The sequence below is a fragment of the Schistocerca nitens genome, chromosome 2 (assembly GCF_023898315.1).
Source record: "Schistocerca nitens isolate TAMUIC-IGC-003100 chromosome 2, iqSchNite1.1, whole genome shotgun sequence".
Taxonomy (NCBI): Eukaryota; Metazoa; Arthropoda; class Insecta; order Orthoptera; family Acrididae; genus Schistocerca; species Schistocerca nitens.
Window position 1 is genome coordinate 1061576407 of NC_064615.1, and position 17094 is coordinate 1061593500.

The following is a 17094-nucleotide window of genomic DNA, read 5'->3' on the forward strand; positions in this document are numbered from 1 at the left end:
ACTCTTCGGTGAATGTATGTTCTCGAAACTTTTAACAAAAGCCCATACCGAGCTACTGAACGTCTCTCCTGCAGAGTCTCCGTAACGCTTTCGCGGTTACTAAATGATCCTGTAACAAAGCGCGCTGCTCTCCGTTGGATCTTCTCTATCTCTTCTATCAACCCTATCTGGTACGGATCCCACACTGCTGAGCAGTATTCAAGCAGTGGGCGAACAAGCGTACTGTAACCTACTTCCTTTGTTTTCGGATTTCATTTCCTTAGGATTCTTCCAATGAATCTCAGTCTGGAATCTGCTTTACCGACAATCAACTTTATGTGATCATTCCATTTTAAATCACTCCTAATGCGTACTCCCATATAATTTATGGAATTAACTGCTTCCAGCTGCTGACCTGCTATTTTGTAGCTAAATGATAAGGGAACTATCTTTCTATGTATTCGCAGCACATTACACTTGTCTACATTGAGATTCAATTGCCATTCCCCGCACCATGTGTCAGTTCGCTGCAGATCCTCCTGCATTTCAGTACAATTTTCCATTGTTACAATCTTTCGATACACTACAGCATCATCTGCAAAAAGCCTCAGTGAACTTCCGATGTCATCCACAAGGTCATTTATGTATACTGTGAATAGCAACGGTCCTATGACACTCCCCTGCAGCACACCTGAAATCACTCTTACTTCGGAAGACTTCTCTCCATTGAGAATGACATGCTGCGTTCTGTTATCTAGGAACTCTTCAATCCAATCACACAATTGGTCTGATAGTCCATATGCTCTTACTTTGTTCATTAAACGACTATGGGGAACTGTATCGAACGCCTTGCGGAAGTCAAGAAACACGGCATCTACCTGTGAACCCGTGTCTATGGCCCTCTGAGTCTCGTGGACGAATAGCGCGAGCTGGGTTTCACATGACCGTCTTTTTCGAAACCCATGCTGATTCCTACAGAGTAGATTTCTAGTCTCCAGAAAAGTCATTATACTAGAACATAATACGTGTTCCAAAATTCTACAACTGATAGACGTTAGAGATATAGGTCTATAGTTCTGCACATCTGTTCGACGTCCCTTCTTGAAAACGGGGATGACCTGTGCCCTTTTCCAATCCTTTGGAACGCTACGCTCTTCTAGAGACCTACGGTACTCCGCTGCATGAAGGGGGGCAAGTTCCTTCGTGTACTCTGTGTAAAATCGAACTGATATCCCATCAGGTCCAGCGGCCTTTCCTCTTTTGAGCGATTTTAATTGTTTCTCTATCCCTCTGTCGTCTATTTCGATATCTACCATTTTGTCATCTGTGCGACAATCTAGAGAAGGAACTACAGTGCAGTCTTCCTCTGTGAAACAGCTTTGGAAAAAGACATTTAGGAGTTTGGCCTTTAGTCTGTCATCCTCTGTTTCAGTACCATTTTGGTCACAGAGTGTCTGGACATTTTGTTTTGATCCACCTACCGCTTTGACATAAGACCAAAATTTCTTAGGATTTTCTGCCAAGTCAGTACATAGAACTTTACTTTCGAATTCATTGAACACCTCTCGCATAGCCCTCCTCATACTACATTTTGCTTCGCGTAATTTTTGTTTGTCTGCAAGGCTTTGGCTATGTTTATGTTTGCTGTGAAGTTCCCTTTGCTTCCGCAGCAGTTTCCTAACTCGGTTGTTGTACCACGGTGGCTCTTTTCCATCTCTTACAATCTTGCTTGGCACATACTCATCTAACGCATATTGTACAATGGTTTTGAACTTTGTCCACTGATCCTCAACACTATCTGTACTTGAGACAAAACTTTTGTGTTGAGCCGTCAGGTACTCTGTAATATGCTTTTTGTCACTTTTGCTAAATAGAAAAATCTTCCTACCTTTTTTAATATTGCTATTTATGGCTGAAATCATCAAAGCAGTAACCTCTTTATGATCGCTGATTCCCTGTTCTGCGTTAACTGTTTCAAATAGTTCGGGTCTGTTTGTCACCAGAAGGTCTAATATGTTATCGCCACAAGTCGGTTCTCTGTTTAACTGCTCAAGGTAGTTTTCAGATAAAGCACTTAATAAAATTTCACTGGATTCTTTGTCCCTGCCACCCGTTATGAACGTTTGAGTCTCCCAGTCTATATCCGGCAAATTAAAATCTCCACCCAGAACTATAACATGGTGGGGGAATCTGCTTGAAATATTTTCCAAATTATCCTTCAGGTGCTCAGCCACAACAGCTGCTGAGCCAGGGGGCCTATAGAGACATTCAGTTACCATGTCTGAGCCTGCTTTAACCATGACCTTCACCCAAATTATTTCACATTTCGGATCTCCGTCAATTTCCTTCGATACTATTGCACTTCTTATTGCTATAAACACGCCTCCCCCTTCACTGTCCATCCTGTCTCTGCGGTATACATTCCAATCTGAGTTTAGGATTTCATTACTGTTTACATCTGGTTTCAGCCAACTTTCTGTCCCTAGTACTATATGGGCGTTGTGACTTTCTATAGACGCTCCTGCAGTTTACTATTAGCACATTAATATTGTTATTCCCTGTTGCATTTTGCCTACTCCTACCCTGCCGCGTCTCAGGAGGCATCTTGTCGGGCCTAGGGAGGGAATTCTCTAACCTAAAAAACCCACATGTGCACTCCAGCTTCACTCAACCTGAAATAGTACTGCCACCAGAAACCTTGTTGCTTCCTTTCTCAGATGCACTGGACAAGTGTTTACAGAGCACTGAATTTTCCAGTACTTTTAGGATAAAGTGGACTGCTGTGAAGTCATAAATCACCTTTCATTAAGCAAATTATATGTGCTTACTCGTACACAGATTTTACCAGTGCATCATATAGTAGACACATTTGCTTTCACCACATAAATTAACCATAATGTGCTCATAACCGCATTGGCAAAACCTTTTTACACCAAAGTTGTGTGTTTTGGTGAGATCCCTTATGCGATGTATCATTGAAACTACATATTTGTATAATACACACAAATATAAATATGAAAAGCATCAAATATGACATGCTAGCTTCGAAGGTGGCAGCCACTTTTGACACTAATCAGTGATATGTATTTGCAAAAATTATTTGGTAATTCCAACAACTCAGGACAGAACACAGTGTACTCACCACATTGTTTTCGAGACAGATATAGCTCAGTCACATGCATTTGGCTTATTTTTAATAGCAAACGCTCCTTCGCAGCATTCGTCTCTAAATACAGAAGTGTCATGGTATCCATCCCACCCTCAGAGGTTAAAATCTAACCTACTTCGTGGCTAGAATAGATTTTAACCTAACCCAAACTAACCTCTGTGACCCCATTGAAAACTGACAGAGGAGATCAGACACACCATGATCAAACTGTCTGCTGATGTTATCAGGTGATCGCTCGCAACATCATCTGACGACCATTTCTGTGGTGTCACCGTCAGACACCACACTTGCTAGGTGGTAGCCTTTAAATCGGCCGCGGTCCATTAGTATACGTCGGACCCGCGTGTCGCCACTGTCAGTGATCGCAGACCGAGTGCCACCACACGGCAGGTCTAGAGAGAGACGTACTGCCACTCGCCCCAGTTGTACAGCCGACGTTCATAGCAATGGTTCACTGACAACTACGCTCTCATTTGCCGAGACAATAGTTAGCATAGCCTTCAGCTACATTTGCTACGACCTAGCAAGGCGCCGTATTCAATTGATATTGAGATTCTATTAATGTATCATCAAGAGCGATGTTCTACAAATGTGGATTAAAGTTAAGTATTCCAGAAGCTACGTACTTTTCTTTATAGCATTCATTACGTATCCTGTTTCAGACCTCACGCCAGCCTGCGTGAGTTTAAGCGCGTGCCTTTCGGCTTCCTCTCATTGTGTCTAGGCTGTCTTGTCTAGACACAACAATTTCGGTGTCACTGTGAACACAGCCTTTGTGGAATCCATGTGAAATTGGAGGTTCCCCTATAAATGGTGGGTAAGCCAGTTTACATGTCGGAGGAAGGCAATGGCATAATGCCTCCAACAGGACCATGCCTAGTAAAGCACTGTGTTGTTCAAAACAATCTCTGGATAGACGACAACTATGATGTACTCTCTGCCATTGTTACATAAAATCTTAGCAAAGTGAGGCAGAGTCCACTTACATATTAGTGTGCAAAACTTAAAGATGGAAGTAACTTTTGTGTGGTGTTTCACTGTCAAGTATCAAAGCTCGTTGAAAATTGAGCCATTCATAGAAAAAACTTCCACAGTATAGTGTGTGCAGATGTGCTGCAGTATGTCTCATCAGTACATCCCACATGTGTTCGATGGGATTTAAGTTGGGCAGTGGGCAAGCAAGACCATTCGCCTCTCATTCCAAGATCTCCTCCACCTGCTCAGTTCAATGCAGTTATGCGTTATCATTCATAAAAATTAAGTTGGGGCCAAATACGACATTGTTCCTAGGTGCAGTACATGTTCTCACCTCTTGCCATATGAGGCTAGTCCAGAATCATTACCCAGACCGAGTCCCACTCCTTGTTGGTCCAGTCTGTTTGCTCTTGGCACCATCACAAATGATGCCAGCAATATGCGGTTGTTCGTGGTACACAACATACTGGTCATCATGCAGAGAGACCACTCCTATGCGATCACCATCCCACTGTGGAGCCTGAGATTATGTGCCTTGCAGTCCTGTTAAATGTGGTCACAGTTGCACCCCCTGTTGTACGTGGGTCCCTTCTTACCTGTTGCACAATGTGGTGGGCATTTGATGCTGTAGTTGTCAGTGGTTGACCACCTCCTCTCCTTCGGGCAGCAGTGCCCTTGGTTTGGAAACTCCCCATGCACATGAAACAATGCTGTGAGCAGTACCAAATTCCTTGTGTACACTCTTCACATTTCAACTTTCTTCCAGTTTCCCAATAAATCTTCACCATGTGAAGTCATCCAGATGTTGTTACTGGGCCATGCTGAATTGGAGACAACTGCCACAACATTCTGTAACTACTCATGGATTGACATGCCTGTCTTCCCCATTTCTTTAGTTGCCTTGTGTTGCGAGTCTGGCCCCATTTGGCACTATAATCGCATATCATCCATGTTTCAGTGCACGACTGGGAGACCTCTATCAACATGCTCCCACAGCTTCGTTCATTTCCACCGAATTGTTAATATGTTATATTCCTTTATTTAGCTCATCCTTAACAGTGGTGTACAACAGTTATGTGAATAACAACTGTTACAGTTTTGCTTGTAGTGGTTAATAGGTTTTAACAAAATGCGTAGTTGCCACTTGGTGTGGAAAAATTTGCACAAACAAAATTTGTTTCCTGGAGTGGGCTGGAGGAAGTGGGAGGAAAAAAAAAAAGGCTGCAGCTTGCTGCATAAAAAAAGTGTATGAAGACCTTAGCTGTGACAAGTTCAGGAAGCATAATTAGATACTAATGCTGGATGGAATTCAGATAAGTCCATCAAATTCTGGCTCATCTATGTGGGTACACAAGATTCACATGCTAGTAGTAATACACCTCAAGTGTGGAAGCTCATTTCTACTCTTCTTCTTTTGTGACTTGTCCTCACAGCAATTTCTTTTGTTTCCATCATTGACCTATTTCTGTTAAATGCATATTATTTTCCAATATTGACAAACTTCAGTAATAAATATGCTGTTTGGTGATCAAGAAACAAACTTTATATATAAACTATGAAACTGCAGATAGTGAGCAGAACACAGAGCAGAACCAAAAGCTTTTTCAGCTTGGAGTTTTTGCATTCTCTTACTAGAAGCTAAAAGTGAGGGAGGCTAACAGAAAATTCTTATGTGGCAACAGCGTCAGTTTATTGGGTTGGTGCATACGTTCATTGTGTTTTTCCAAAAGTTTAATAAACACAACAGATACACATAACAGAGACTTAAGTCACCAATAATATATCCTCCTTCACTATCTACAGCAGTCTGCCAATGCTGGGGTAACGTCTTCTGTAACTCTAGAAATCACTTGCTTTTGAGACAAAGAACTCGTTGAGCCATGTTTGGAGCACATTTTCATACGGAAAGGAAGTTCCTCGGAGGTTGTTAGACAGCAAGAAAGTTGAAAATCTGAGGGTACAAGATTAGGTGAGTAAGGTGGCTGTGGAATGACTTCCCAACGCAATACCTTTATACTGTTTCTTGTCAGTCTAGCAGAATGCTGGCAGACATTATCGTGGAGTAGAGTAGCACTTCACGCAGTCTTCCTGCTCGTTGTTTTTGGATTGTGTATGCAAGATGTCTCAGTTGTTGGCAGTAATTGTCAGCAGTGATGGTTACACCTCGGGGAACCAATTCTTAATACGCCACACGGTCGCTATTCCACCAGATGCGACATTGTCTTTTGTGGATGTGCACAGGTCTCCATGCAGAGAGCTGCTGCTTTATTTGAAGTCAACCATTCCTTTCATTTCTTTATGTTAGCATAAAAGACACCATTTCTCATCACCAGTAATGATACACGACAGGAATGGTTAGTGTTGTTCATGAGCCAATTGATGAGCCACCTGCTGATTTTTGTGATTTTGGCTTAGAGCATGCGATACCCATACACCTGATTTTTGAACCTTCCCCATTGCATGCAGATGTCGCACGATGGTGGAATTATCACAGTTCACCACATGTGGTAGTTCTCAAGTACAATGAAGTGGATCAATGAGGATTAAGGTATTTCATTGAACCCTGAAGGTCTACCTGAATGTGGAGGCTCACTAATGTCAAAATGATCCTCCTGAAAACGAGAACACCATTTTCTTACTGTGCTCTGTCCAATTGCATTATCCCCAGACAAGGCGCAAATATTTCTGGCTTGTGTCATCCCTCTATTGAACTCAAACAGAAGAATATGTCATAAATGTTCAGATTTCTCCACTTGAAACTCAATTTTCTTGAGTCGATAGCCCCACTCACTATCCCTGAATTACAAAATTACAATATGTACATTCAATTAGCAACAGTGAACTTCAAATAAATCCCGGACACCAGCATGCAAAACAAGAATACTACAGATTAATGCACCAACCTAATATCTGTGTATCTGTTTATTGCTCCCAAATGAGGTGAGGTTTCGTGAAGTTCCTGTTGTCAATGCGTCTTATTACCATAAATCAATTTTTATATTTGGTGTAATGTTAACATTCCACTTCCATTAAATGTCCTTTATGGTCTCATTTTGTCATATTTGTATTGTGTTTTATTTCTGATCGTAGAATCTTATTGAAACGCCAGAAGACAGCCAAGTTTCAAAGGAACATTGTATTGCTATGGTACAGTGTAAAGTGCTTAAGCAGTTGAGTATCCTGGAACAAAGAAAACTTGATGACGAAGATATAGTTTCTGACATTGAATTCCTCAACGAGAAGCTTCAAGCATCTGTGCAAGATCTGAGGTGAGATGGAATACAGCATTTATTTGAATTTTTAGCTATTAATAAAGTGATTTGGCTGTATTTTGCACTAAGCTGTTCAAATCTTGAACTGTTCTTTCTGGCTTACATTTTCTGTACTATTCCAAACACGTTTCATCATTCCTGCAGCAAAGCCACTGTTACTCCCATCCTCATCAAAATAGAATTGGTGACTTTTTTAGACATTGTGCACTAGCAAACAAGTACCATGCCTTCGACCAAATGTTTGATCAGGCAAACGTCCGCAACTCAGAAATTTATTCTATAAGTTTGATGAAATGGTATGACAAGTCAGGAAAGGAAGGAAACGGTTGCTACTAAATCAAATTACAAGAATAGTAGCAGTGTCAAGTCGCCAAGTACATTCTGCTAGAAGAACTCTATTAGGTTTGCCACAAGCACTCCGGATCGCCTCTCTCTCTCTCTCTCTTCTCAGCGATCACAGGCCCTGTAGACCATGCGCTGCATCAACGATCTGCTTCCACCGCCTTCTATTTCTCGCAGCCTCTCTCCACCCTGTGGAAATTCCTAATGCTGCGATGTCCTTCTCTATGTCATCTTTCCACCTTGTACGAGGTCGGCCCAATGGTCTTGTTGCTTGGAGAGTTCCTTCAAATGCTTTCTTGGTGATTCTGTTGTTTTCCATTCTGGCCACATGTCCAGCCCATTATTACAGTCTCCTACCTTTTAATTTCTGGATGATAGTGGGTTGCTTCATTAACTGATAAATTTCATTGTTCTTTCGAATTCTCCATACACCATTCTCCAACACAGGTCCCCAGATTTTTCTCATTACTTTTCTTTAAAAAACATTTTGTTTTTCTCTATCATTCTTTGTAAGTGTCCAGCTTTCTGAACCGTACAGTACTATGGGGCAGATAATAGTGTTGTATATCTTCATCTTTGTGGTGATTGACAAAGCCTTACTTTTGAGTGGGTTGATTAGTGAGTACAGACATCTTGACCCTGAGGCTATTCTTTCATTTATATCCATTGTTATGATATTTTTACTGTTGAAACGTGATCCAAGGTATTTAAACTGGAGAACTTTTCTGAATTTAGAATGTTGGTCAATTTCAAAGTAAGGATTTGGGTTTATGACTCAACCTATTTCCATATATTCGGTTTTCTCTTGGTTAATCAAAAGCCCAATTTTGCTGGCACTCTGCCTGAGAGATCTGTACATGTCTTTCAGTTCTTCAGTTTCACTCAGCAACACTATATCATCTGCATATAAGCCAGGGGTTTTACTTCACTGTATTCGAACTGGAGACCATTGTATAGATGTAAATTACCCTCCTGAACCACTTTCTCTAATGCAAGGTTGAAGAGGACACATGAAAGAGCGTCTCCCTGTCGTAAGCCTGTTTTACTTGGAAAGGTGGGGGATATGGATCCTCTGAACTTCACTGCTGCCTGGGAGCCATCGATGCACATTTGTATCATCCTAATGGTTTTACTGGGCTCATTTCTACTCCTTTTTTTCTTTTACCATACAACAAGTTGTTTCCTTCTACTGCTTTAAATGTAAACACTCATCCACTGGTTTATTACATCAATGATAATTTATGCTATTTTTCTGTAAATATGTTGTTACATATTGTCACAGAAGAAGCTGAGTAGCACAGTCACCATGGCGTAGTGGTTATGATACTAGACTGTTGCTTGGAAGTTCGTGAGTACAAAACTCACCTGAACTGTAAAATTTTAAGTTCTTGACTTGGTTCATGTACATTCTAGAAGTATCCACAAATGTCAAGAATCATTGTACTGGAATGTTCTGTAACTGTAATATACTGTATGTGTTCTGGCAGGAGGCAGTTTACTCCGCACTCTTGTATGTGCGAGTGCTGAATAAACGTATGTTAAGTGAAGTTAGTGTTCGTCATTTATCTAATTACACCTTCTTCTATGTGACATTATTCTGGTGGAGGCACCAGGTGTTGGAACTTGTGATAGCGCACATCACCGATGACACAGTGGCTCCCATCAGGCCACGACAGAGCCGCTGTTTACATGGCGAGAAACCAGAGTTCGAGCCATATTCAACAGATCGCAATCGATCAGAGACAGAAGAACAAGAGGACATTATGATGACAGCAACTGTGTGCCACCACATGAGACATCCTTCCGGGTTCAATGGCGACAATGGCCAAGATCCAAACAAGTGGCTGAAGGTATATGAGCTTATAGCTAAATTTAACAAATGTGATAACACCGTGTGTTTGGCTAACGTATTTTTCAACTTGGAGGGCACTGCCAAGCAATGGTATGAGGACAATGACGAGAAGTTCTCAAGCTGGGAAGTATTCCAGGCAGAAATGTGCAAGTATTTCGGCGACACACGACGACAGAAGTGCAAGGCTGAAGATAAATTAAAGTGCAGGGCACAGCGTCCAGTAGAAACTACAGCATCCTACATTCAAGACATCTTGGAGCTGTGTAAAATAGTGGATCCTAGAATGGAGGAGGAAGATAAGGTTGCACATCTCATGAAGGGTGTTGCTGAGGACACGTATCAAGCCCTACTCCTGAAGGAGGTTTCGGCAGCAGACAACTTCATAAAAGGGTGCCAGTATATTAAGACAATGTATCGAAGCAGAATTACACGCAAGAAGTTTGAACAGCTTCCAAACGTGGTATCGATGTCTGTGATGGAGGAAGGAACTGACTTCACAAGTGTTCTTTGTCAGATAGTGAGGGAGGAAGTTCAGAAGGCACTTGGATTGCACGGCGAGCGAAAAACAGAGACGCTTCAAGAGGTCATAAGGGAGGAAATGGAAAAGACATTGAACCCAATGGTTCGTCCTTCATTTCCCTTCAAAACAGTGAAAAAGTCGAGACCCAGGTGAAGTTACGTTCCTACAATACTGCTTGAGGAACCTGTTGGGAAGGAAGACTGACGTCTGGAGGACCCAGGATAACCACCAGTATGTAATCGCCTAATAGCTGATCATCGTAGAAACCTCCCATGCCAAGTCTGTGGGTGAAATTGGCGCTATCACTATGAAATGAGATCTTCTAGCTCGGCTATCACCAGATCTCACTAAGGAACAACAGAAGAAGCTAGTTGCCATTCTTCAAGAGTCCTCTGAATGCTTCAATCCACAGGTGAAGAGCAAATTAGACAAATCAACTGTGAAGCACCAGATTAACACTGGAGACTATCAACCAATAAGCCAGAGAGCATACTGTGTGTCAGCAACGGAACGTCGAATAAATTGCGAGGAGGTAGAGAAAATGATGATGAATGACATCATTTAGCCTTCGCAGAGCCCATGGTCATCACCGGTGGTTCTTGTCAGGAAGAAGGATGGCAGTTGGCACTTTTGTGTTGCTTACAGGAAGCTTAGCAAGATAACCAAAAAGGACATTTACCCCCTTCCACGAATTGATGATACACTAGATTGTCTGAAGGGGGCTAAGTTTTTCTCAACCATGGACATGTACTCAGGATACTGCAAATCGAAGTAGATGAGGCTGATCTTGAGAAAACTGCATTCATCACCCTTGAGGGTCTGTATGAATTTAAGGTAATGGCGTTTGCTTTGTGTAATGCACCAGCAACTTTTGTACAGATGATGGATAACCTTCTAAGTCACCTGAAGTGGACGATGTGTCTTTTTTATTTAGATGACATTATAGTGTTCTCGGAGACATTTAATGAACATATAAAAAGACTGAGGGCTGTTCTTAAGTGTTTGCAACAAGACGGACTCAAACTTAATCCAAGAAAGTGTCTCTTTGGAGCAAAAGAAATCAAAATTCTTGGACACCTTGTGTTAAACGAAGATGTGCGGCCAGACCCAGAAAGGTGAAACCTATACTGGAATTTCCTGTTCCTGAAAGTATTAGAGATGTGAGAAGCTTCCTCAGGTTCTATTCTTATTACTGTTGTTTATCAAAGACTTTTGTATCAAAGCCAGGCCACTCCAAGAGTTGTTAAAAGCCGATGCTAACTTTATCTTGGGTGGTGCTCAACAAGATTCTTTCGATGTGCTGCGAAAAGCTCTGACTCTGTACTTGGTCTGTGTGATGAGAGAGCATCTACAGAACTACACACACATTCGAGTGGGTATGGGATTGGTGCTGTTCTGGTGCAAATTTCGGATGGAAAAGAGAAGGTTATAGCCAATGCTTATAAGACACTTACGAAAGCTGAGGCTAACTACTCAACTACAGAAAGAGAATATCTTGCTGTGATCTGGGCCATGTGCAGATTTCGACAGTATCTCTATGTATGCCATTCACAGTTGTTACAGACCGTCATTCATTTTGTTGGTTGACAGGTCTTAAGGATCCAACAGGATGACTAGGCAGGTGGCTACTACGTCTTCAGGAGTATGACATTACCATAGTGTACAAAAGTGGAAGAAAACACCAAGATGCTGACTGTCTCCCAGGAAACCCCGCGCAAGACCATCAAGACTGATGAAGATAGTGACTGCCTCACTGCACTCAGGATCTTTCTGCTGAGCAGGAGGACGACACCAAGATATCTCAAATTATGCATGCCTTAAATCGGTCAGAGGATTTGAAAAGACTATTTAAGGTAGTTAATGGATTACTTTGGAAGAAAAACTTTGATCTGTTTGGAAAGAGGTGGCTACCTGTGATTCCTAAACACAAGCGTTTAAGTGTTCTACAGAAATTCCATGACCCATCTGAGGCCGAATATTAAGGATTTATTAAGACATACGATAGGATCCGCAAGGGATTTTTCCGGCCAGGTTTATTTAGGAGTGTCCATCACTGTGTGTTGCACTGTCGAGAGTGCCAGAGGAGAAAGGCAGTTCCTCAGAAACCACTAGGCCGACTCATACCAATTCCACCAGTCAAAATGTCTTTCCAGCATATCAGGATTGACCTCCTTGGATGATTTCCAACTTCTGCTAGTGGCAATAGATGGATTATTGTTTGCACTGATTATCTAACACGCTATGCCATTACAAAAACTGTAAAAACAGCCAAAGCATCCGAGGTAACCAAATTCATCGTGGAAGACATTGTATTAAAACACGATGCCCCAAGGTCGTTAATTACGGATCGAGGGAAAGTTTTTCAATAGCATCTTGTGACAGAGATAAACCGTTGGTGCAACATTACTAATCACATGACAACTGCCTACCATCCGCAAACTAACGAGCTTACTGAATGCATTAATAAGATCTTGGGCGACCTACTGTCAGTGCTTGTCAATGTTGAGCAGAGTAACTGGGATGAGGTGCTACCTTTTGTGATGTTTGCCTACAACACCACCAAACAAGACACCACAGGATTTACGCCATTTTTCCTGGCGCATGGGTGTGAGGCAACTATGACGATGGAAACTGTTTCCGTTACATCCTGATGTGGATGACTACATCAGCCAGGTGTTAACCAGAGCTGAGGAAGTTCGGCAGTTAGCTCGACTCTGCACGCTGCAGGCTCAAGAAAACGATCGGCGAAGGTATTACGCGAGCCACCGCCCTGTTGTCTACCAGCCTGGTGACCTCATCTGGATCTTCATTCCTGTTCAGAAGGTTGGTCTCTCTGAGAAACTCCTCAGGCGCTACTTTGGACCTAATAAGGTTGTTAAACAGTTGTCTGATGTTACTTATGAAGTTGAAGATTTCGACCTCAACACAAGACGACGAAAGATCAGAGATACGGTCCACGTCCTTCAAACGAAGCCCTCTAAGGATCCTGCAACCCAGCGTAAATTCGAAGCTCCAGCGACAGGCAACAAGCAGAAAGGTGACGAAGAACGTAGTGCCAAAGGAAGTTCTAAGATCACCACCAGGGCGAACATCAGTCATCAGGGGTCGGAGCATGCAGGACCAATAACTCGTTCCCGGACTAGGATAATGTAACACCGAGACGCTGTTCTCTTAAGGAAGGAGCAATGCCACAGAGGAAGTTGAGTAGCACAGTCACCGTGGTGTAGTGGCTACGATACTAGATTGTTGCATGGAGGGTCGTGAGTTCGAAACTCACCTGAACTGTAAAATTTTAGTTTCTGTATTCAGTTCGAGTACATTCCAGAGGTAACCACGAATGTTCTGTAACTGTATACAGGGTGGTCCATTGATTGTGACCGGGCCAAATATCTCAAGAAATAAGCGTCAAACGAAAAAACTACAAAGAATGAAACTTGTCTAGCGTTAAGGGGGAAACCAGATGGCGCTATGGTTGGCCCGCTAGTTGGCGCTGTCATAGGTCAAACGGATATCAACTGCGTTTTTTTAAATAGGAACCACCATTTTTTATTACTTATTCGTGTAGTATGTAAAGAAATATGAATGTTTCAGTTGGACCACTTTTTTCGCTTTGTGATAGATGGCGCTGTAATAGTCACAAACATATGGCTCACAATTTTAGAAGAACAGTTGTTAACTGGTTGGTTTTTAAAATTAAAATACAGAATGTAGGTACGTTTTACCATTTTATTTTGGTTGTTCCAATGTGATACATGTACCTTTGTGAACTTATCATTTCTGAGAACGCATGGTGTTTCAGCGTGATTACCTGTAAATACCACATTAATGCAATAAATGCTCAAAATGATGTCCGTCAACCTCAATGCATTTGGCTATACGTGTAACGACATTTCTCTTAACAGTGAGTAGTTCGCCTTCCGTAATGTTCGCACATGCATTGACAGTGCGCTGATGCATGTTGTCAGGTGTTGTCGGTGGATCACGATAGCAAATATCTTTCAACTTTCCCCACAGAAAGAAATCCGGGGACGTCAGATCAGGTGAATGTGCGGGCCATGATATGGTGCTTCGACGACCAATCCACCTGTCATGAAATACGCTACTCAATACCGCTTCAGCCGCACACGAGCTATGTGCCGGACACCCATCATGTTGGAAGTACATCGCCATTCTGTCATGCAGTGAAACATCTTGTAGTAACATCGGTAGAACATTACGTAGGAAATCAGCATACATTGCACCATTTAGATTGCCATCGATAAAATGGGGGCCAATTATCCTTCCTCCCATAATGCCGCACCATTCATTAACCCGCCAAGGTCGCTGATGTTCCACTTGTTGCAGTCATTGTGGATTTTCTGTTGCCCAATAGTGCATACTATGCCGGTTTACATTACCATTGTTGGTGAATGACACTTCATCACTAAATAGAACGCTTGCAAAAAATCTGTCATCATCCCGTAATTTCTCTTGTGGCCAGTGGCACAACTGTACACAACATTAAAAGTCGTCACCATGCAATTCCTGGTGCATAGAAATATGGTACGGGTGCAATCGATGTTGATGTAGCATTCTCAACACCGACGTTTTTGAGATTCCCGATTCTCGCACAATTTGTCTGCTACTGATGTGCAGATTAGCTGCGACAGCAGCTAAAACACCTACTTGGGCAGCATCATTTGTTGCAGGTTGTGGTTGACATTTCATTATGTGGCTGAACACTTCCTGTTTCCTTAAATAACGTAACTATCAGGCGAACGGTCCGGACACTAGGATGATGTCGTCGTCCAGGATACCAAGCAGCATACATAGCACACGCCCGTTGGGCATTTTGATCACAATAGCCATACATCAACACAATATCGACCTTGTCTGCAATTGGTAAACGGTCCATTTTAGCACGTGTAATGTATCACGAAGCAAATACCGTCCGCACTGGCTGAATGTTATGTGATACCACATACTTATACGTTTGTGACTATTACAGCGCCATCTATCACAAAGCGAAAAAAGTAGTCCAACTAAAACATTCATATTTCTTTACGTACTACACGAATATGTAATAAAAAATGGGGGTTCCTATTTTTAAAAATGCAGTTGATATCTGTTTGACCTATGTCAGCACCATCTGGTTTCCCCCTACAAGCTAGATGAGTTTTGTTCTTTGTAGTTTTTTGTTTTATGCTTATTTCGTGAGATATTTGGCCCGGTCACTATCAATGGACCACCCTGTATATACCGTATGTGTTCTGGCCGGAGGCAGTTCGCTCCGCACTCTTGTATGTGCAAGTGCTGAATAAACCTTTAAGTGAAGTTAGTGTTCGTCATTCATCTAATTACACCTTCTTCTACATGACAATATTATTTTAGTCTCATTGTAAATGATTGTTTTATTAAGTTCTTATATTCATTGTTGAAGTTTATGTACACTGGAAGCAAACAGTGCTGTGTCATCAGCAGACTGAAGATGGTTCAGATAAATTCCATTGAAGTGTATTCCTTCTTCATTTTGACATTTGAGGGGCCTGAAAATTTTTTTCTAGGGCTGCTGAGAATAGTTTTGTGTACATTTACAAAGTATCAGCCTGTATATATAATGAATTTATAAGGTGCATTCAGAAAGAAATGAGCCAGTCTGGAATGTGCAAACCGGTGACAGGAAGGTAATATCATGGCACGTGTAATGAGGTGTGGTTCCGACCAGTGCGTGGAAGTTCACGGCCCATCGCTAGAGGGCATGCGTGCACGTCATGTGACTATAAAGAGCCAGCAGCAGCATGCGTCAATTGTCCATCGCTGCCAGTCGCATTGCAAACAGTGATGTGGAGGCGACAAAAGAAGAGCTGAGAGGTGTTGTTTGTTTTCTGTCAGCGGAAGGAGTAGGAGGTATGGACATTCATCGACGAATGACACAATTGTACGGTGAACACTGCATGTCCCTTGCAAGGGTCATGGCATGGCACAAGTGCTTCAGGGCAGGACGGATATCGTTATCCGATGATGCACAGTCTGGAGCACTACACTGCATTACTGATGACATCATCCAGCTGGTGGATGCACTCATTACCCAGGACCTCCGAGTGACAGTGAAAGCCATAGCCGCTGTGGTCAGATTGAGCATTGGAAGTGTTCACACAGTCATGAAGGAATGACTGCACTTGCACAAAGTGTGTGCCCAATGGGTGCCCCACAGTCTTCAACCAGACCAGGAATCATGTTGAATGACCCACTGTCTTGCTCATCTGCAGTGCTATGCTCGTTAAGGGAATGCGTTCCTGGCATGAGTGATGGCTGGAGATGAGTCATGGTATCATCACTTCCAACCAGAATCAAAACAACAAAGTCTCCAGTGGAAGCATCAAGGTCACCACCACAATAAAAAAAAAAGCTAAGGCCGTCTACACGAGTGCAGGAAAGGTTATGCTGACATTCTCCATTGACCAAGATGGCCCCCTTCCGATTCCCTTCCTGCAGCATGGGACAACAGTGAAAGCCCAGTGTTACTCGCAAACCTGGACCACCCTTTGCCAAGCGATCAAATCAAAATGACCAGGCAATCTCACCTGTGGGGTCATTCTGCTACACGACAATGCAAAGCCTCATACAGCCAACACAGTGACGGCACTCCTGCAGAAATTCAAGTGGGAGGTTCTCGGCCACCCTCCACACAGTCCGGACCTCTCTCCCTGTGATTATGCTACTTTTGGTCCCCTTAAAAAAGCTCAGAGATGGCAAACGATTCACCTTGGATGACGACGTCCAGCTGTACGTGCAGAACTGGTTAACATCACAGCCCCAGGAATTTTATGAGAGAGCCATTCACCTTGTGTCACAGTGGAACAAGTGTCTCAACAACCAGGGTCAATACTTCTAACATACAGGTACTGGTTTCTGTAATTATGCCTCTGGCTCGTTTCTTTTTGAACGCCCCATGTATAAAAGTTACAGTTAGCATTTTATGTAAACATTAACCACATATATCAAC

The 17094-nt window shown here is 42.5% G+C and overlaps 1 protein-coding gene across 3 annotated transcripts in view; it reads left to right on the forward strand.

Moving 5' to 3' along the window:
- The window catches only part of LOC126237426 (V-type proton ATPase subunit H), a 169991-nt gene that overhangs the window by 137997 nt on the left and 14900 nt on the right, over positions 1-17094 (forward strand). For all 3 annotated transcript variants that reach the window (XM_049947535.1, XM_049947537.1, XM_049947536.1), the window contains one exon: positions 7214-7392. In XM_049947535.1, coding sequence (XP_049803492.1) covers positions 7214-7392 — 179 coding nt within the window. The remainder of the gene's footprint in view (positions 1-7213; positions 7393-17094) is intronic.